The sequence below is a fragment of the Scyliorhinus torazame genome, chromosome 12 (genome assembly GCF_047496885.1).
Source record: "Scyliorhinus torazame isolate Kashiwa2021f chromosome 12, sScyTor2.1, whole genome shotgun sequence".
NCBI classification, from domain to species: Eukaryota; Metazoa; Chordata; class Chondrichthyes; order Carcharhiniformes; family Scyliorhinidae; genus Scyliorhinus; species Scyliorhinus torazame.
In genome coordinates, this window is record NC_092718.1 from 2209771 (window position 1) to 2232709 (window position 22939).

Genomic DNA, 22939 nt, shown 5'->3' on the forward strand with positions numbered 1-22939 from the left:
TTCCACAGAACGTGGGAGCCATTCACCCAATTGTTCCGGGACCTGTTTGTGGCCAACAAACAAGCAGAAGAATAGCCAGGTAGCCAAGAAACAGGGGAGAGTAGCCAAGGCGAGAGAGGAAGAGATAGACCGGGAGGGGGGGAGGGGGGCAGCTAAATCTAAGAGGAAGGAAAGGCGAACCACAGGGGGGGGGGGGGGGGGGGGGGCAGGAGCGGGGAGAGGGGGAGTAGAGGAGAGCCAGGGAGGGGGAGGCAGGGAAACATTAACAAACTTAACATCCACAGGAACAGAGAAAACAGGGAAGACGGGAGGACCGGAGAAATGGAAGTGCGCAGAAGCGGAACGAGACGACAACGGCAGGAAACTCCGTCTGGGAGAAGCAAGGGACGACAACACCACAAACAGATGCCTACTTATGTGTGTTTGCCAAGTGTACGGAGCTGCTGCTGTTGAGCGGGGGCATAATACCGTCCGATGGCTTCTCAGGGAAAATTAAAACATCAGCAGCAGCAGCGACCCGTAGGGGAGTGGGGGTGGGTGCTCCGTTGGGAGGGTGTGGGAAGACAGGCGCGTGGGGTCACGTCTAGTCAATTGCTATTGTATATTCTCTTTTTGCACTATGTTAATGTTCACTCTATTTTGCTGTGTTAGGATTATTACTATTTATTATGAAAAACTTGAATAAAAAAATATTTTAAAAGAAAAGAAATGTGTGTTTATAAATGGATATGTATATAAATATCTGTAGTGAGAGAACCTTTAAGAAATGGGTGTTTATCACTGCAGTGATGTCAGAGAGTGGGTGGAGCTGGGCTGTCTGTCAGCTTTTTACTTTTGTTTTCGGCTGTTTGCTGCAGGGTGTGTTTTAGTTTTGTTTTCAGTGTTGGAGCTGAAGCCAGACAGAGCAGGTGTACTGTTGATCTCTCTGCCATGAAAAGACTATGGGCGAGATTCTCCGACCCCCCCGCTGGGTCGGAGAATCGCCGGGGGCTGGCGTGAATCCCGCCCCCGCCGGTTGCCGAATTCTCCGGCACCGGAGATTCGGCAGGGGCGGGAATCGCGCCGCGCCGGTTGGCGGGCCCCCCCCCCGGCGATTCTCCGGCCCGGATGGGCCGAAGTCCCGCTGCTGGAATGCCTGTCCCGCCGGCGTGGATTAAACCACCTCTTACCGGCGGGACAAGGCGGTGCGGGCGGGCTCCGGGGTCCTGGGGGGGCGCGGGGTGATCTGGCCCTGGGGGGTGCCCCCACGGTGGCCTGGCCCGCGATCGGGGCCCACCGATCCGCAGGCGGGCCTGTGCCGTGGGGGCACTCTTTTCCTTCCGCCTTTGCCATGGTCTCCACCATGGCGGAGGCGGAAGAGACTCCCTCCACTGCGCATGCGCGGGGATGCTGTGGGCGGCCGCTGACGCTCCCGTGCATGCGCCGCCCGGCAATGTCATTTCCGCGCCAGCTGCGGGGCACCAAAGTCCTTTCCCGCCAGCTGGCGGGGCGGAAATCAGTCCGGCGCAGGCTTAGCCCCTCAAGGTTGGGGCTCGGCCGCTCAAGATGCGGAGGATTCCGCACCTTTGGGGCGGTGCGATGCCGGACTGATTTGCGCCATTTTTGGTGCCGGTCGGCGGACATCGCGCCGATTACGGAGAGTTCCGCCCTATTTCTTGATCATTTGGTGAATTCAGAATTATAAATGTTCTCAGTAGTGAATGTAAACCTAATGTGCTTCTGTTAAAAGGTGTTTCTTCTGTCTTCTGGATGTTGTTTGGGAAGTTATTAAGGATTATATTCATTGGAGTTTAGGAGGTTGAGGGGAGATCTAATAGAAACTTACAAGATAATGAATGGCTTAGATAGGGTGGATGTAGGGAAGTTGTTTCCATTAGCAGGGGAGACTAGGACCCGGGGGCACAGCCTTAGAATAAAAGGGAGTCACTTTAGAACAGAGATGAAGAGAAATTTCTTCAGCCAGAGAGTGGTGGGTCTGTGGAATTCATTGCCACAGAGGGCGGTGGAGGCCGGGACGTTGAGTGTCGATAAGACAGAAGTTGATAAATTCTTGATTTCTCGAGGAATTAAGGGCTATGGAGAGAGAGCGGGTAAATGGAGTTGAAATCATCCATGATTGAATGGTGGAGTGGACTCGATGGGCCGAATGGCCTTACTTCCGCTCCTATGTCTTCTGGTCTTATTACTTAGTGTTGTATTCTTTGGGGATTGTATTTGAATTGATGGTTGCTAAGATGTTCACTATGTTAAAAAGGTTAACTTGAGTTCATAGAATAAACATTGTTTTGCTTTGAAAAATACTTTTCCATTTCTGCTGTACCACACCTGTAGAGTGGGCCGTGTGCTCCCCATACCACAATCTAGTAAAAGTTGTGGGTCAGGTGAACTCCATGATACACTTTGGGGTTCTCTAAACCCTGGCCCATAACAGCGGCTATCCACCAGGAAAGCAGTGACCAACTCGGCCAGACACTGGGGACCTTCTACGAACACGGAGAGAAGGCTATTCGCCTGTTGGCTCACCAGCTGAGAAAGCAGGCATCCACAGGTGAAGGACAGCAGTGGGGGACTGGTAGCCGAACCAAAAAAAGTCAACCAAGCATTCTACCGGGGACTGTACACCTCTGAACCCCCGACGGGGATTTGGGGATGAAATGGTTCCTCGCTGGACTGGACACGCCAGTCGTGGGGGATGACAGACATGGGAGCTGGAAGCACCAATAGGACTGGGAGAGCTCATGGAGCATCAGCTCCATGCAGGCGGGGAAGGCGCCGGGACCTGGTGGGTTCCCGGCGGACTTCTATAAAAACCCTGGCCCCGCAGCTATGGGAAATGTCCAGAGATTCGCTAGCAAGGGGCACCCTCTCTCCAACGCTAATACAGGCCACGATATCACTGATACCCAAGAAGGTCAAAGACCTGAGGGAATGCGGATCGTACAGACCCATTTCACTGCTCAACATAGACTCAAAAATACTCGCAAAAGTCCTGGCTAAGAGACTAGAGAACTGCGTACCGGACGTGGTCGGAGAGGACAGACGGGCCTTGTCAAGGGTTGACAGCTAACTGCGAACATCAGGTGGTTGCTGAATGTGCCAATGACCCCATCCGGGGAGGGAACACCAGAGGTGATCGTCTCCCTTGATGCAGAGAAGGCCTTCGACAGAGTCGAGTGGAAGTACCTCATTGAGGTAGCGGGTGGTTTGGTCTAAGGACGGGATCACCTTGTGGGTGAAACTCCTGCAAACACCTCCATGGCGAATATTCGGTCCAACACCAACAGCTCTGAATACTTCCAGCTGCACAAAGGTACCAGGCACGGATGCCCGCTGTCCCCATTCCTCTTCACCCTGGCGATTGAAACCCTGCCAATCGCTCTGAGAGACGCGAAAGGCTAGGAGGGCATCGAAAGAGGAGGCAGAGAGCGCAGAGTCTCACTCGAAGGGAATGACCTGCTCCTCTACATCTAGGATACGCAGGTGGCTAGAAGGAAATCATGAGGCTCTTGGAAGAATTTGGGGCCTTCTTGGGCGACAAACTCAACCTGGGCGAAAGTGAGGTTTTCCTGGTGAACCCGAGAGGGGGAGGGGCAGAGCTGGAAGGTCTCCCATTTAAAATAGCCCAAAACAAATTCCATTACCTGGAGATCCAGATAATCCACGGCTGGACACGGGTCCACGGCCGGACACGGATCCACGGCCGGACACGGATCCAGGGCTGGACACGGATCCACGACTGGACACGGATCCACGGCCGGACACGGATCCACGACTGGACACGGATCCACGGCCGGACACGGATCCACGGCCGGACACGGATCCACGGCCGGACACGGATCCACGGCTGGACACGGATCCACGGCCGGACACGGATCCAGGGCTGGACACGGGTCCACGGCCGGACACGGATCCAGGGCTGGACACGGATCCACGACTGGACACGGATCCACGGCCGGACACGGATCCACGACTGGACACGGATCCACGGCCGGACACGGATCCACGGCCGGACACGGATCCACGGCCGGACACGGATCCACGGCTGGACACGGATCCACGGCCGGACACGGATCCAGGGCTGGACACGGGTCCACGGCCGGACACGGATCCAGGGCTGGACACGGGTCCACGGCCGGACACGGATCCACGGCCGGACACGGATCCACGACTGGACACGGATCCACGGCTGGACACGGATCCACGACTGGACACGGATCCACGGCTGGACACGGATCCACGGCTGGACACGGATCCACGGCTGGACACGGATCCACGACTGGACACGGATCCACGGCTGGACACGGGTCCACAGCTGGACACGAGTCCACGGCCGGACACGGATCCAGGGCTGGACACGGATCCACGACTGGACACGGATCCAGGGCTGGACACGGATCCACGACTGGACACGGATCCACGGCTGGACACGGATCCACGACTGGACACGGGTCCACGGCTGGACATGGACCAATGGAGGAAAAAGGACCTACTGAGATGGGATACACTCCCGCTTTCTTATCATAGAAATTACAGTGCAGAAGGAGGCCATTCGGCCCATCGGCTCTTGGAAAGAGCACCCTACGAAGGTCCACTCCTCCACCTTATCCCCATAACACAGTAACCCCACCCAACACTAAGGGCGATTTTGGACACTAAGGGCAATTTATCACGGCCAATCCACCTAACCTGCACATCTTTGCACTGTGGGAGGAAACCGGAGCACCCGGAGGAAACCCACGCAGACACGGGGAGGATGTGCAGACTCCGCACAGACAGTGACCCAAGCCGGGAATCGAACCTGGGACCCTGGAGCTGTGAAGCAATTGTACTATCCACAATTCTACCGTGCTGCCCCTTCTTGGCAAGGAGAATGCAGACAATCAAAATGAACGTACTGCCAAGGTTCCTCTTTTTGTTGTAATAATAATAATAATCACCTATTGTTACAAGTAGGCTTCGATGAAGTGACTGTGAAAAGCCCCCAGTCGCCACATTCCGGCACCTTTTCGGGGAGGCTGGTACGGGAATTGAACTCTCGCTGCTGGTCTTGTTTTGCATTACAAGCCAGCTGTTTAGACCACTGTGCTAAACCAGTTTAGATCCATACTGATCTTCACCCCAATGCCTTTTTCCAAAGAGTAGATAAAATGATTATGGGATTTGTATAAAGAACAAAGAAAATTACAGCACAGGAACAGGCCCTTCGGCCCGCCCAGCCTGCGCCGATCCAGAGCCTTTATCTAAACCTGTCGCCTATTTTCCATCAACCTGCCATGGGAAACTTTATCAAATGCCTTACTGAAGTCCATGTATATGACATCTACAGCCCTTCCCTCATCAATTAACTTTGCCACTTCCTCAAAGAATCCTATTAGGTTTGTAAGACATGACCTTCCCTGCACAAAACCATGCTGCCTATCACTGATAAGTCTATTTTTTTCCAAATGTGAATAGATCCTATCCCTCAGTATCTTCTCCAACAGTTTGCCTACCACTGACGGGTCTATAATTCCCTGGATTATCCCTGCTACCCTTCTTAAACAAATGGACAACATTAGCAATTCTCCAGTCCTCCGGGACCTCACCCTTGCTCAAGGATGCTGCAATGATATCTGTTAAGGCCCCAGCTATTTCGTCCCTCGCTTCCCTCAGTAACCTGGGATAGATCCCATCCGGACCTGGGGACTTGTCCACCTTAATGCCTTTTAGAATACTCAAACTTCCCCCTTCCTTATGCCGACTTGACGTAGAGTATTTAAACATCTATCCCTAACCTCAACATCCGTCATGTCCCTCTCATGTCCCTAATGCAACTCGTCCATCCCTCCTGAAGCATCTATACCCTGGGATATTTAGTTGCCAGTCTTGCCCTTCCCCCAACCAAGTCTCAGTAATACCAATAACATCATATTCTCAGGTACTAATCCAAGCCCTAAATTCATCTGCTATCTGCTACACTTCTCGCATTAAAACAAATGTACCTCAGACCACCTGTCCCTTTGCATTCATCATCTCTTCCCTGTCTACTCTTCCCCTGAGTCACATTGAGTTTATTATCTAGTACCTTACTGGCTTTAGTTGCTGCCTCTTTACTGACCTCTAACTTCCTAATCAGGGGCGTCATTCTCCGACCCCCCGCCGGGTCGGAGAATCGCCGGGGGCTGCCGTGAATCCCGCCCCCGCCGGTTGCCGAAGTCTCCGGTACCGGGTATTCGGCGGGGGTGGGAATCGGGCCGCACCGGTTGGCGGGCCCCCCCCCGCTCGATTCTCCGGCCCGGATGGGCCGAAGTCCCGCCGATAAATTGCCTGTCCCGCCGGCGTGGATTAAACCACCTTTTGAACGGCGGGACAAGGCGGCGCGGGCGGGCTCCGGGGTCCTGGGGGGGCACGGGGCGATCACTGCACCAGCTGCATTCCCGCCGAACAGACTCGAATCCGCGCAGCAGCCCCGCCCACTCCAGCTGCATTACCGACGGACAGACTCGAATCCGCGCAGCAGCCCCGCCCACTCCAGCTGCATTACCGACGGACAGACTCGAATCCGCGCAGCAGCCCCGCCCACTGCAACAGCTGCATTCCCGCCGAACAGACTCGAATCCGCGCAGCAGCCCCGCCCACTGCAACAGCTGCATTCCCGCCGGACAGACTCGAATCCGCGCAGCAGCCCCGCCCACTGCAACAGCTGCATTCCCGCCGGACAGACTCGAATCCGCGCAGCAGCCCCGCCCACTCCAGCTGCATTCCCGACGCAGACTCGAATCCGCGCAGCAGCCCCGCCCACTGCAACAGCTGCATTCCCGCCGGACAGACTCGAATCCGCGCAGCAGCCCCGCCCACTCCAGCTGCATTCCCGACGCAGACTCGAATCCGCGCAGCAGCCCCGCCCACTGCAACAGCTGCATTCCCGACGAACAGACTCGAATCCGCGCAGCAGCCCCGCCCACTGCAACAGCTGCATTCCCGACGCAGACTCGAATCCGCGCAGCAGCCCCGCCCACTGCAACAGCTGCATTCCCGCCGGACAGACTCGAATCCGCGCAGCAGCCCCGCCCACTGCAACAGCTGCATTCCCGCCGGACAGACTCGAATCCGCGCAGCAGCCCCGCCCACTGCAACAGCTGCATTCCCGACGCAGACTCGAATCCGCGAAGCAGCTCCGCCCACTGCAACAGCTGCATTCCCGCCGAACAGACTCGAATCCGCGCAGCAGCCCCGCCCACTCCAGCTGCATTCCCGCCGGAGACTCGAATCCGCGCAGCAGCCCCGCCCACTGCAACAGCTGCATTCCCGCCGAACAGACTCGAATCCGCGCAGCAGCCCCGCCCACTGCAACAGCTGCATTCCCGCCGGACAGACTCGAATCCGCGCAGCAGCCCCGCCCACTCCAGCTGCATTCCCGCCGGACAGACTCGAATCCGCGCAGCAGCCCCGCCCACTGCAACAGCTGCATTCCCGCCGGACAGACTCGAATCCGCGCAGCAGCCCCGCCCACTGCAACAGCTGCATTCCCGACGCAGACTCGAATCCGCGAAGCAGCTCCGCCCACTGCAACAGCTGCATTCCCGCCGGACAGACTCGAATCCGCGCAGCAGCCCCGCCCACTGCAACAGCTGCATTCCCGCCGAACAGACTCGAATCCGCGCAGCAGCCCCGCCCACTGCAACAGCTGCATTCCCGCCGAACAGACTCGAATCCGCGCAGCAGCTCCGCCCACTCCAGCTGCATTCCCGACGGACAGACTCGAATCCGCGCAGCAGCCCCGCCCACTGCAACAGCTGCATTCCCGACGCAGACTCGAATCCGCGCAGCAGCCCCGCCCACTGCAACAGCTGCATTCCCGACGGACAGACTCGAATCCGAGAAGCAGCTCCGCCCACTCCAGCTGCATTCCCGACGGAGACTCGAATCCGCGCAGCTGCCCCGCCCACTGCAACAGCTGCATTCCCGCCGGACAGACTCGAATCCGCGCAGCAGCCCCGCCCACTGCAACAGCTGCATTCCCGACGCAGACTCGAATCCGCGCAGCAGCCCCGCCCACTGCAACAGCTGCATTCCCGCCGGACAGACTCGAATCCACGCAGCAGCCCCGCCCACTGCAACAGCTGCATTCCCGCCGGACAGACTCGAATCCGCGCAGCAGCTCCGCCCACTCCAGCTGCATTCCCGACGGAGACTCGAATCCGCGCAGCAGCCCCGCCCACTGCAACAGCTGCATTCCCGACGGACAGACTCGAATCCGCGCAGCAGCCCCGCCCACTGCAACAGCTGCATTCCCGACGGACAGACTCGAATCCGCGCAGCAGCCCCGCCCACTGCAACAGCTGCATTCCCGACGGAGACTCGAATCCGCGCAGCAGCTCCGCCCACTGCAACAGCTGCATTCCCGACGCAGACTCGAATCCGCGCAGCAGCTCCGCCCACTGCAACAGCTGCATTCCCGACGGACAGACTCGAATCCGCGCAGCAGCCCCGCCCACTGCAACAGCTGCATTCCCGCCGGACAGACTCGAATCCGCGCAGCAGCCTCGCCCACTGCAACAGCTGCATTCCCGCCGAACAGACTCGAATCCGCGCAGCAGCCCCGCCCACTGCAACAGCTGCATTCCCGACGCTGACTCGAATCCGCGCAGCAGCTCCGCCCACTGCAACAGCTGCATTCCCGACGCAGACTCGAATCCGCGCAGCAGCTCCGCCCACTGCAACAGCTGCATTCCCGCCGAACAGACTCGAATCCGCGCAGCAGCTCCGCCCACTGCAACAGCTGCATTCCCGACGGACAGACTCGAATCCGCGCAGCAGCCCCGCCCACTGCAACAGCTGCATTCCCGACGCTGACTCGAATCCGCGCAGCAGCTCCGCCCACTGCAACAGCTGCATTCCCGACGGAAAGATCGAATCCGCGCAGCAGCTCCGCCCACTGCAACAGCTGCATTCCCGCCGAACAGACTCGAATCCGCGCAGCAGCCCCGCCCACTGCAACAGCTGCATTCCCGCCGGACAGACTCGAATCCGCGAAGCAGCCCCGCCCACTGCAACAGCTGCATTCCCGCCGGACAGACTCGAATCCGCGCAGCAGCCCCGCCCACTCCAGCTGCATTCCCGACGCAGACTCGAATCCGCGCAGCAGCTCCGCCCACTGCAACAGCTGTATTCCCGCCGGACAGACTCGAATCCGCGCAGCAGCTCCGCCCACTGCAACAGCTGTATTCCCGCCGGACAGTCTCGAATCCGCGCAGCAGCCCCGCCCACTGCAACAGCTGCATTCCCGCCGGACAGACTCGAATCCGCGCAGCAGCCCCGCCCACTGCAACAGCTGCATTCCCGACGCAGACTCGAATCCGCGCAGCAGCTCCGCCCACTGCAACAGCTGCATTCCCGCCGGAAAGATCGAATCCGCGCAGCAGCCCCGCCCACTGCAACAGCTGCATTCCCGCCGGACAGACTCGAATCCGCGAAGCAGCTCCGCCCACTGCAACAGCTGCATTCCCGCCGGACAGACTCGAATCCGCGCAGCAGCCCCGCCCACTGCAACAGCTGCATTCCCGACGCAGTCTCGAATCCGCGCAGCAGCCCCGCCCACTGCAACAGCTGCATTCCCGACGGTGACTAGAATCCGCGCACCAGCTCCGCCCACTCCAGCTGCATTCCCGCCGGACAGACTCGAATCCGCGCAGCAGCTCCGCCCACTCCAGCTGCATTCCCGCCGGACAGACTCGAATCCGCGCAGCAGCTCCGCCCACTGCAACAGCTGTATTCCCGCCGGACAGACTCGAATCCGCGCACCAGCTCCGCCCACTCCAGCTGCATTCCCGACGGACAGACTCGAATCCGCGCAGCAGCCCCGCCCACTGCAACAGCTGCATTCCCGCCGAACAGACTCGAATCCGCGCAGCAGCTCCGCCCACTGCAACAGCTGCATTCCCGCCGGACAGACTCGAATCCGCGCAGCAGCTCCGCCCACTGCAACAGCTGCATTCCCGCCGGACAGACTCGAATCCGCGCAGCAGCTCCGCCCACTGCAACAGCTGCATTCCCGCCGGACAGACTCGAATCCGCGCAGCAGCCCCGCCCACTGCAACAGCTGCATTCCCGACGGACAGACTCGAATCCGCGCAGCAGCTCCGCCCACTGCAACAGCTGCATTCCCGACGGTGACTAGAATCCGCGCACCAGCTCCGCCCACTCCAGCTGCATTCCCGCCGCAGACTCGAATCCGCGCAGCAGCCCCGCCCACTGCAACAGCTGCATTCCCGCCGGACAGACTCGAATCCGCGCAGCAGCCCCGCCCACTGCAACAGCTGCATTCCCGCCGGACAGACTCGAATCCGCGCAGCAGCTGAAGTGTTGGGTACCCTGAGACACAGACGAACCAACACGGTTGCGATTGGTACAACTCAGTTTTTAACTATTTATATAACAAACTTGGTACTCAGCACATTGTGACTGAGTGTCTGGCTTGGAGGTCCTTGCCCTGAGCCGTCTCCTGTTGGACTGCCCAGGAAGTGTCATGTTCCTTGTTTTGAACTGTGTATGCTCTTGTCTGTGATTGGCTGTCGTGTTGTGTGTGCTAATTGGTCCGTTGATCTGTCTATCATTATGTATGTGTGTATGTGCTGTGATGTTCTCTTGAATATCATGACAGCAGCTAGTTTAAATACTCACCGCTCGACTCTGTAGCTCCGCCCACTCCAAAAGCTAGGGGGGCGGTTGTATGGAGGGGCAGGGTGGGGGCAAGAATCCAAGAATCCCTAACACAACACTGCAGAGAAGAAGCAGGGGCAGCCTGGGTTCTTCCGAATTTGCAATACTCCCGCTGCGCAGCCTCGGCTGAGAGAGTGAGGGGATGGGTAACGGAACCAGCACGGAATGGGTGAGGATGGAGGAGTCCTCCTGCACGGGATCGCCCCTCCGAGCCCTCGCCACACCATGGCCCCCATCTGTGGTAACCACAAGTTCCCGCTAGCTATGCTGGATGCCATCTTTAATAGGTGGAGATAGGAACGGGGGACGCTAGCAATTAGGGACTTTTCCACGGGGGCAGACTTCCAACCATAGACGAGCTGACGGAGAGACTGGAAATAACGAATGGACCGGAGCTCCAACACTTACAAATCAAAAACGTTCCCTGCAAGGAGATGACGAGGTGCCCTGGGGACCTGAGAGACACCATGTTGGGGGAATTACTGGATGTGGAGGGTATGGAGAAAGAGAACAGCAGGGACACATGGACGACCTTTAGAAAGGCAGAGCACCCTGGATGGAACAAGTGGGAGGATGAACTGGGGGCAGAAGTGTGTTGGGGACTCTGAGCAAAGCACTGAGCATAGTCAACTCCACCTCCTCCTGCGCAAGGCTAAGCCTCATTCAGTTCATTTATTTATCATTTATTTTTTCTTTTTAAAAAATAAATTTAGAGTACCCAATTGATTTTTTCCAGTTAAGTTGCAATTTAGCGTGTCCAATCCACCTACCCTGCACATCTTTGGGTTGTGGGGGTGAAACCCACGCAGACACGGGGAGAATGTGCAAACTCCACACAGACAGTGACCCGGGGCTGGGATCGAACCTGGGCCCTCGGCACTGTGAGACAGCAGTGCTACCCACTGTGCCACCAGCCTCATGCAGTTTAAATTGGTGCACAGAACATACCTAACCTGAACCTGAATGAACAGGGTTGGATTGGATTGGATTGGATTTGTTTATTGTCACGTGTACCGAGGTACAGTGAAAAGTATTTTTCTGCGAGCAGCTCAACAGATCATTAAGTACATGGGAAGAACAGGAAATAAAAGAAAATACATAATAGGGCAACACAACATATACAATGTAACTACATAGACACCGGCATCGGGTGAGGCATACAGGGTGTAGTGTTAATGAGGTCAGTCCATAAGAGAGTCGTTTAGGAGTCTGGTAAACCACCCTTGAAGTTGGCCTGCTCAGGTTCTTCCTGGAGGTGGAGGAGGCCCGGGCAACAACGCCCACATGTTCTGGATAACCTTCTTCGAGGCAATGTCCAAAGTTGTACGGGTGGAGTCGTGCCCGAGAGTGGCAGTCTTCGGGGTATCGGACCAGCCAGAACTTCACGAGGGAACCCTTGCTTTTGCTTCCTTAATCGGCCGCCGAAAATCCTGCTCGGCTAACAGCATCATCCACAGCTTCGGATTGGTTGGCGGAACCTTTCCACCTTCAAAAGATCAAATACACCATCCGAGGGTCGGACGTGGGCTTCCCCACAGCGTGGGGCCATTCTTCAGCCTATTCCAGGACCTGTTCAAAGCCAATAATGGAGAGGGGGGGGGGGGCAATAGGGGGCAACAGGGCCACAAAAAGCAGTCAGGAATAAGGGGGGGGGGCAATGAGTGATGAGCTCCAGGGGGTAATTCAGCCGGCCATGTATATTCATTATTGAGACAGTTTCTCTATGTACTAACCACTTGCCAATCCCCTTATTCTTAACACAATTCTCCATTTTGAAGGGGAATATCCCTAACATGTTGTTCTCTTGGATAAAAGGCCTGTCTGTACCTAGGCAGGATATCGTCAATGATATAAAAACCCCAACATAACACAAAGCAAAAGAATCGCAACGACAATAGTTCTAAGCGGCCATTCCTCAACAAAGGTGAGGACCACACTGTCAATACCACCAGGAGAAAACCTCCTCAACAAGGGGAATGGGAGCCAAATGCCCCTCCCACATTTTGAACCCTCCCGTGAGGACCTGCTCCCTCCAGCCCCCTCCCGGCCTTGGCGCCACCCGGTCCTGACATGATTAACGAGAAGATATGGAAAAGACGATGGCTGATTAGCTTGTGGCACAGCTCCCATGAGTAAAAATAAAAGTCCAGGAACAGTCCAGGAGAAGAATAATACAGAGGTCGAATCTTAAACCCTCCCAATAAACATAACAATGAAATCAGATAAATAACAACATGATGTGGGAGCAAGTCTGGATTTCAGATTTTCTGAGCTGTAGGAAGTCTGGACAATTCCTTCCGTTTATGGACTTCACGAGGAGCAAGGCAACAGTCAGACCATCAAAAGACGTAACAGGGTCGCAGAAATCGCTTTCAGGGTCGCAGGATAACGAAATGACATAATTCATTCCAGCTACCTTCGAACTTCATCGAAACGGGAACGTTTCGGCTGTGTCTTTGCTGAGAAGTCCTGGGAAAGGGAGATCTTTGCCTCTTCGTGGAGTCGGATGCTGCCGCACCTCACCATCCCCAGGCCCCTCTGGCGACCTTTAAAATTGTGGAAGCAAATGATTATAGGCCTGGGACATTGTCTGTTCCCCAGAATCAGAGTTAGGACTCAGTGGTCTGGTCCCTTTACATCCAGCTCCTAGAACGTAATGGGAATCTCACCCTCCGCTCTTTCCAGCAGTCTGACACCCCGAATATTTTCCAAATCTTCCAGGATTTCTGCCACACGGCTAATTTTCCAAGGAAAAAAAATGAGCTTCAACTGAAGAAGCAACATTTTAACTTTCCGGATTCTTCCTCCGTTTCACCAAAGCCTCTTATTAATATTCTACAGTAATGCCTGATGGGCTTTCTGTCAGCAGGCCGAGACTCTGATCTATTATTCAGATAACGTTTGCAGTCATTGTTATCAGCGCCTCATTGAGCGTCCAGACATCGCTTGAGGATCAAGTTGCCATATTGAAAAGGCAAACTCCACCTCCTCCCAATCCGACTGTGCCTTTTATCGCCCGATTTCTTCATGTTTTTCAGCATATTCTCTCCAATACTTATCCAAAGGAATATTACTAAAAATTAACTTTTTGATTAGGTGAACGTGTGACTGGCAAACAGGATAAAAGAGAGATTACAAAGGGAGTGGAGCCAGAGCTCACTATTCCCGTGCCCTATCACGTGGGCCCCCTTGACATCCTTCTCAATGATGCCTGGAATTGGACAAATACACCAGTTGAGGCCCATCAATTGATTCATAAAGGTTTAGAATGACTTTGTTGTTTTTGTATTCAATACCACTAAGGTAAAGTTTCTCATACACTTTCTTCATCATCACATTAATGTGCCCCCTGCCACCTTAAAATATTTCACACCCTTCAAAATCAGACATTTAAATTATACAGCCTCTCCATGGCATTCCTCCCAAAGTGCATCACCCCACACTATCTGCATTAAACTGCACCTGCCATTTGTCTGCCCATATTACCAGACGAGGTTCTGCTGACATCTGCTAGGTCCCCTCTTCACTATTTACCACAGTGCCAAAGTTTGGATTATGTGCAAACTTAGAAATTCTATTCTCCATAAGGAAGTTCAGATCATTTATTAAAATCCTCCGAGTGCCATACACAGCACTGGATGTGCTGAGGTGATGCAGCCATTGTTCAAAGCTGAGCTGAATCAGTTCAACCGAGAGCGGAGGCAAAAGGTTTTAAATTGATGAACTAAAACAGAGACAATATTGTGAACTGCAAGCTCCTGCTCATTTCCAGTGAGAACTCAGCCCCTGTCTGTTCACATAACCTGCTGCATTCTCCAGATTATGGTAATAATAGTAATTGGTTTTATTTTTATTTTCTTTCTGGACCCCCTCACTCAGAGCTCGATACTACCATCTTGTACCTAAATATAGTAATGGCTCCTTAGTGGAATCCAGTGTGCCTAACACTGGCACCGAGAGGAACACGGGCGGCTCTGGCCAAACTGGACTTGGCAATTCGGGTAACACCTGCTACATGAACTGCATTTTGCAATGTCTCTGCAACACCACACCATTGGTCGAATATTTCATAACTGGAGCTTATGCAGATGATGTAAACAGGTAAGAGCACCAGACGCAGAATAAAAGAATTGTATTAGAAAGTCAATAACCATAACCATCAGGGTGATGTGATATTGAAATTGATATTAGAGCCTGAGAAATGATCACTTCAAGAACAACAATAATTTGGCGCTTTTCCTGTTTGTGAGGGTCAGTGATGAGGATAAGGGAGATGTCCGGGGTCCAAATTGGTTTGTCATGGGGCGGGGGGGGGGGGAGCAATGCTGGGAGGGGTGAGAACAGAATGAGCATCATTGAACTTGTTGGATTTTTAGTTCTGATGAAGTTTTTCCTTGTCCAGAGGCCGTGGAGAACTTTCCAACGCATTCTCTGCGTTAGTGATGGATATCTGGCTTGGTGATTGTGTCTATGTCTTTCCTGATGAAGTAAAGAGAGTCCTTGGAAAATTACATGCCTCCTTTTCTGATGGCACACAGCAAGATGCTCAGGAACTTTTACTTTTCTTCCTGAATGTTCTCCATAATGATCTGAAACGGGTAAGTACCAAATCTCTGCGAGGGTAACAACAATTCCACACGGTGCAGTGGGAACAAAGTCTTTGCATGCGTCAGAAATGAATTCGTGATTAGACTGACCTCTCACCTGCACTGGTTAAAATATTCACCTTATTATTTGTCCGATGTTTATCTTTTTTTCTTTTGCAGCCCCAGGTCCTTCCTGAATGAAATCTGATCAATCCATGTCACTCTCTATATCCCCCAGTGACTGCCCTTATCAATCCGTGTCACTCTCTATATCCCCAGTGACTGCCCTTATCAATCCGTGTTGCTCTCTATATCCCCCAGTGACTGCCCTTATCAATCCATGTCACTCTCTATATCCCCCAGTGACTGTCCTTATCAATCCGTGTCACTCTCTATATCCCCAGTGACTGCCCTTATCAATCCGTGTCACTCTCTATATCCCCCAGTGACTGCCCTTATCAATCCGTGTCACTCTCTATATCCCCAGTGACTGCCCTTATCAATCCGTGTCACTCTCTATATCCCCAGTGACTGTCCTTATCAATCCGTGTCACTCTCTATATCCCCAGTGACTGTCCTTATCAATCCGTGTCACTCTCTATATCCCCAGTGACTGTCCTTATCAATCCGTGTCACTCTCTATATCCCCAGTGACTGCCCTTATCAATCCGTGTCACTCTCTATATCCCCAGTGACTGCCCTTATCAATCCGTGTCACTCTCTATATCCCCTAGTGACTGTCCTTATCAATCCGTGTCACTCTCTATATCCCCCAGTGACTGTCCTTATCAATCCGTGTCACTCTCTATATCCCCCAGTGACTGTCCTTATCAATCCGTGTCACTCTCTATATCCCCCAGTGACTGTCCTTATCAATCCGTGTCACTCTCTATATCCCCCAGTGACTGTCCTTATCAATCCGTGTCACTCTCTATATCCCCCAGTGACTGTCCTTATCAATCCGTGTCACTCTCTATATCCCCCAGTGACTGTCCTTATCAATCCGTGTCACTCTCTATATCCCCAGTGACTGTCCTTATCAATCCGTGTCACTCTCTATATCCCCCAGTGACTGTCCTTATCAATCCGTGTCACTCTCTATATCCCCCAGTGACTGTCCTTATCAATCCGTGTCACTCTCTATATCCCCCAGTGACTGTCCTTATCAATCCGTGTCACTCTCTATATCCCCCAGTGACTGTCCTTATCAATCCGTGTCACTCTCTATATCCCCCAGTGACTGTCCTTATCAATCCGTGTCACTCTCTATATCCCCCAGTGACTGCCCTTATCAATCCGTGTCACTCTCTATATCCCCAGTGACTGCCCTTATCAATCCGTGTCACTCTCTATATCCCCCAGTGACTGTCCTTATCAATCCGTGTCACTCTCTATATCCCCAGTGACTGCCCTTATCAATCCGTGTCACTCTCTATATCCCCAGTGACTGTCCTTATCAATCCGTGTCACTCTCTATATCCCCAGTGACTGTCCTTATCAATCCGTGTCACTCTCTATATCCCCCAGTGACTGCCCTTATCAATCCGTGTCACTCTCTATATCCCCAGTGACTGTCCTTATCAATCCGTGTCACTCTCTATATCCCCAGTGACTGCCCTTATCAATCCGTGTCACTCTCTATATCCCCCAGTGACTGCCCTTATCAATCCGTGTCACTCTCTATATCCCCAGTGACTGTCCTTATCAATCCGTGTCTCTCTCTATATCCCCCAGTGACTGTCCTTATCAATACATGTCACTCTCTATATCCCCCAGTGACTGCCCTTATCAATCCGTGTCACTCTCTATATCCCCAGTGACTGTCCTTATCAATCCGTGTCACTCTCTATATCCCCCAGTGACTGCCCTTATCAATCCGTGTCACTCTCTATATCCCCAGTGACTGTCCTTATCAATCCGTGTCACTCTCTATATCCCCCAGTGACTGCCCTTATCAATCCGTGTCACTCTCTATATCCCCCAGTGACTGCCCTTATCAATCCGTGTCACTCTCTATATCCCCAGTGACTGTCCTTATCAATCCGTGTCACTCTCTATATCCCCCAGTGACTGCCCTTATCAATCCGTGTTGCTCTCTATATCCCCAGTGACTGCCCTTATCAATCCGTGTCACTCTCTATATCCCCAGTGACTGTCCTTATCAATCCGTGTCACTCTCTATATCCCCCAGTGACTGTCCTTATCAATCCGTGTCACTCTCTATATCCCCAGTGACTGTCCTTATCAATCCGTGTCACTCTCTATATCCCCAGTGACTGTCCTTATCAATCCGTGTCACTCTCTATATCCCCCAGTGACTGTCCTTATCAATCCGTGTCACTCTCTATATCCCCAGTGACTGTCCTTATCAATCCGTGTCACTCTCTATATCCCCAGTGACTGTCCTTATCAATCCGTGTCACTCTCTATATCCCCCAGTGACTGTCCTTATCAATCCGTGTCACTCTCTATATCCCCCAGTGACTGCCCTTATCAATCCGTGTCACTCTCTATATCCCCAGTGACTGTCCTTATCAATCCGTGTCACTCTCTATATCCCCCAGTGACTGTCCTTATCAATCCGTGTCACTCTCTATATCCCCCAGTGACTGTCCTTATCAATCCGTGTCACTCTCTATATCCCCAGTGACTGCACTTATCAATCCGTGTCACTCTCTATATCCCCAGTGACTGTCCTTATCAATCCGTGTCACTCTCTATATCCCCCAGTGACTGCCCTTATCAATCCGTGTCACTCTCTATATCCCCCAGTGACTGCCCTTATCAATCCGTGTCACTCTCTATATCCCCCAGTGACTGCCCTGATCAATCCGTGTCACTCTCTATATCCCCAGTGACTGCCCTGATCAATCCGTGTCACTCTCTATATCCCCAGTGACTGTCCTTATCAATCCGTGTCACTCTGTATATCCCCAGTGACTGCCCTTATCAATCCGTGTCACTCTCTATATCCCCAGTGACTGTCCTTATCAATCCGTGTCACTCTCTATATCCCCAGTGACTGCCCTTATCAATCCGTGTCACTCTCTATATCCCCCAGTGACTGCCCTTATCAATCCGTGTCACTCTCTATATCCCCAGTGACTGCCCTTATCAATCCGTGTCACTCTCTATATCCCCAGTGACTGCCCTTATCAATCCGTGTCACTCTCTATATCCCCCAGTGACTGCCCTTATCAATCCGTGTCACTCTCTATATCCCCCAGTGACTGCCCTTATCAATCCGTGTCACTCTCTATATCCCCCAGTGACTGTCCTTATCAATCCGTGTCACTCTCTATATCCTCCAGTGACTGTCCTTATCAATCCGTGTCACTCTCTATATCCCCCAGTGACTGTCCTTATCAATCCGTGTCACTCTCTATATCCCCATTGACTGTCCTTATCAATCCGTGTCACTCTCTATATCCCCATTGACTGTCCTTATCAATCCGTGTCACTCTCTATATCCCCAGTGACTGTCCTTATCAATCCGTGTCACTCTCTATATCCCCAGTGACTGTCCTTATCAATCCGTGTCACTCTCTATATCCCCCAGTGACTGCCCTTATCAATCCGTGTCACTCTCTATATCCCCCAGTGACTGCCCTTATCAATCCGTGTCACTCTCTATATCCCCAGTGACTGCCCTTATCAATCCTTGTCACTCTCTATATCCCCCAGTGACTGTCCTTATCAATCCGTGTCACTCTCTATATCCCCCAGTGACTGTCCTTATCAATCCGTGTCACTCTCTATAACCCCAGTGACTGCCCTTATCAATCCGTGTCACTCTCTATATCCCCAGTGACTGCCCTTATCAATCCTTGTCACTCTCTATATCCCCCAGTGACTGCCCTTATCAATCCGTGACACTCTCTATATCCCCAGTGACTGTCCTTATCAATCCGTGTCACTCTCTATATCCCCCAGTGACTGCCCTTATCAATCCGTGTCACTCTCTATATCCCCAGTGACTGCCCTTATCAATCCTTGTCACTCTCTATATCCCCCAGTGACTGCCCTTATCAATCCGTGACACTCTCTATATCCCCAGTGACTGTCCTTATCAATCCGTGACACTCTCTATATCCCCAGTGACTGTCCTTATCAATCCGTGTCACTCTCTATATCCCCAGTGACTGCCCTTATCAATCCGTGACACTCTCTATATCCCCAGTGACTGTCCTTATCAATCCGTGTCACTCTCTATATCCCCCAGTGACTGCCCTTATCAATCCGTGTCACTCTCTATATCCCCAGTGACTGTCCTTATCAATCCGTGTCACTCTGTATATCCCCAGTGACTGCCCTTATCAATCCGTGTCACTCTCTATATCCCCATTGACTGTCCTTATCAATCCGTGTCACTCTCTATATCCCCAGTGACTGTCCTTATCAATCCGTGTCACTCTCTATATCCCCCAGTGACTGCCCTTATCAATCCGTGTCACTCTCTATATCCCCCAGTGACTGTCCTTATCAATCCGTGTCACTCTCTATATCCCCCAGTGACTGCCCTTATCAATCCGTGTCACTCTCTATATCCCCCAGTGACTGCCCTTATCAATCCGTGTCACTCTCTATATCCCCCAGTGACTGCCCTTATCAATCCGTGTCACTCTCTATATCCCCCAGTGACTGTCCTTATCAATCCGTGTCACTCTCTATATCCCCCAGTGACTGCCCTTATCAATCCGTGTCACTCTCTATATCCCCAGTGACTGCCCTTATCAATCCGTGTCACTCTCTATATCCCCAGTGACTGTCCTTATCAATCCGTGTCACTCTCTATATCCCCAGTGACTGTCCTTATCAATCCGTGTCACTCTCTATATCCCCCAGTGACTGCTCTTATCAATCCGTGTCACTCTCTATATCCCCAGTGACTGCCCTTATCAATCCGTGTCACTCTCTATATCCACAGTGACTGCCCTTATCAATCCGTGTCACTCTCTATATCCCCCAGTGACTGCCCTTATCAATCCGTGTCACTCTCTATATCCCCCAGTGACTGTCCTTATCAATCCGTGTCACTCTCTATATCCCCCAGTGACTGCCCTTATCAATCCGTGTCACTCTCTATATCCCCCAGTGACTGCCCTTATCAATCCGTGTCACTCTCTATATCCACAGTGACTGCCCTTATCAATCCGTGTCACTCTCTATATCCCCAGTGACTGCTCTTATCAATCCATGACACTCTCTATATCCCCCAGTGACTGCCCTTATCAATCCGTGTCACTCTCTATATCCCCCAGTGGCTGCCCTTGTCAATCCGTGTCACACTCTATATCCCCAGTGACTGTCCTTATCAATCCGTGTCACTCTCCAAATCCCCAGTGACTGTCCTTATCAATCCGTGTCACTCTCTACATTCCCCTGTGACTGTCCTTATCAATCCGTGTCACTCTCTATATCCCCCAGTGACTGTCCTTATCAATCCGTGTCACTCTCTATATCCCCAGTGACTGTCCTTATCAATCCGTGTCACTCTCTACATCCCCCAGTGACTGTCCTTATCAATCCGTGTCACTCTCTACATCCCCCAGTGACTGTCCTTATCAATCCGTGTCACTCTCTATATCCCCAGTGACTGTCCTTATCAATCCGTGTCACTCTCTATATCCCCCAGTGACTGTCCTTATCAATCCGTGTCACTCTCTATATCCCCCAGTGACTGTCCTTATCAATCCGTGTCACTCTCTATATCCCCTAGTGACTGCCCTTATCAATCCGTGTCACTCTCTATATCCCCCAGTGACTGCCCTTATCAATCCGTGTCACTCTCTATATCCCCCAGTGACTGTCCTTATCAATCCGTGTCACTCTCTATATCCCCTAGTGACTGCCCTTATCAATCCGTGTCACTCTCTATATCCCCCAGTGACTGTCCTTATCAATCCGTGTCACTCTCTATATCCCCCAGTGACTGTCCTTATCAATCCGTGTCACTCTCTATATCCCCCAGTGACTGTCCTTATCAATCCGTGTCACTCTCTATATCCCCTAGTGACTGTCCTTATCAATCCGTGTCACTCTCTATATCCCCCAGTGACTGCCCTTATCAATCCGTGTCACTCTCTATATCCCCCAGTGACTGCCCTTATCAATCCGTGTTGCTCTCTATATCCCCAGTGACTGCCCTTATCAATCCGTGTCACTCTCTATATCCCCCAGTGACTGCCCTTATCAATCCGTGTCACTCTCTATATCCCCAGTGACTGTCCTTATCAATCCGTGTCACTCTCTATATCCCCCAGTGACTGTCCTTATCAATCCGTGTCACTCTCTATATCCCCCAGTGACTGTCCTTATCAATCCGTGTCACTCTCTATATCCCCAGTGACTGCCCTTATCAATCCGTGTCACTCTCTATATCCCCAGTGACTGTCCTTATCAATCCGTGTCACTCTCTATATCCCCCAGTGACTGCCCTTATCAATCCGTGTCACACTCTATATCCCCAGTGACTGCCCTTATCAATCCGCGTCACTCTCTATATCCCCCAGTGACTGCCCTTATCAATCCTTGTCACTCTCTATATCCCCAGTGACTGCCCTTATCAATCCGTGTCACTCTCTATATCCCCAGTGACTGTCCTTATCAATCCGTGTCACTCTCTATATCCCCCAGTGACTGCCCTTATCAATCCGTGTCACTCTCTATATCCCCCAGTGACTGCCCTGATCAATCCGTGTCACTCTCTATATCCCCAGTGACTGCCCTGATCAATCCGTGTCACTCTCTATATCCCCAGTGACTGTCCTTATCAATCCGTGTCACTCTGTATATCCCCAGTGACTGCCCTTATCAATCCGTGTCACTCTCTATATCCCCAGTGACTGCCCTTATCAATCCGTGTCACTCTCTATATCCCCCAGTGACTGCCCTTATCAATCCGTGTCACTCTCTATATCCCCAGTGACTGCCCTTATCAATCCTTGTCACTCTCTATATCCCCCAGTGACTGCCCTTATCAATCCGTGTCACTCTCTATATCCCCAGTGACTGTCCTTATCAATCCGTGTCACTCTGTATATCCCCAGTGACTGCCCTTATCAATCCGTGTCACTCTCTATATCCCCCAGTGACTGCCCTTATCAATCCGTGTCACTCTCTATATCCCCAGTGACTGTCCTTATCGATCCGTGTCACTCTCTATATCCCCAGTGACTGTCCTTATCAATCCGTGTCACTCTCTATATCCCCCAGTGACTGCCCTTATCAATCCGTGTCACTCTCTATATCCCCCAGTGACTGTCCTTATCAATCCGTGTCACTCTCTATATCCCCCAGTGACTGTCCTTATCAATCCGCGTCACTCTCTATATCCCCCAGTGACTGCCCTTATCAATCCGTGTCACTCTCTATATCCCCATTGACTGTCCTTATCAATCCGTGTCACTCTCTATATCCCCCAGTAACTGTCCTTATCAATCCGTGTCACTCTCTATATCCCCAGTGACTGCCCTTATCAATCCGTGTCACTCTCTATATCCCCCAGTGACTGTCCTTATCAATCCGTGTCACTCTCTATATCCCCAGTGACTGTCCTTATCAATCCGTGTCACTCTCTATATCCCCCAGTGACTGTCCTTATCAATCCGTGTCACTCTCTATATCCCCAGTGACTGTCCTTATCAATCCGT

At 52.6% G+C, this 22939-nt stretch overlaps 1 protein-coding gene across 3 annotated transcripts in view; it reads left to right on the top strand.

Moving 5' to 3' along the window:
* The window catches only part of LOC140387337 (ubiquitin carboxyl-terminal hydrolase 50-like), a 379426-nt gene that overhangs the window by 69498 nt on the left and 286989 nt on the right, over positions 1 to 22939 (top strand). For 2 of the 3 annotated variants that reach the window (XM_072470273.1, XM_072470272.1), the window contains 2 exons: positions 14581 to 14802; positions 15104 to 15299. In XM_072470273.1, coding sequence (XP_072326374.1) covers positions 14581 to 14802; positions 15104 to 15299 — 418 coding nt within the window. The remainder of the gene's footprint in view (positions 1 to 14580; positions 14803 to 15103; positions 15300 to 22939) is intronic. The other variant, XM_072470274.1, reaches the window with a different exon arrangement.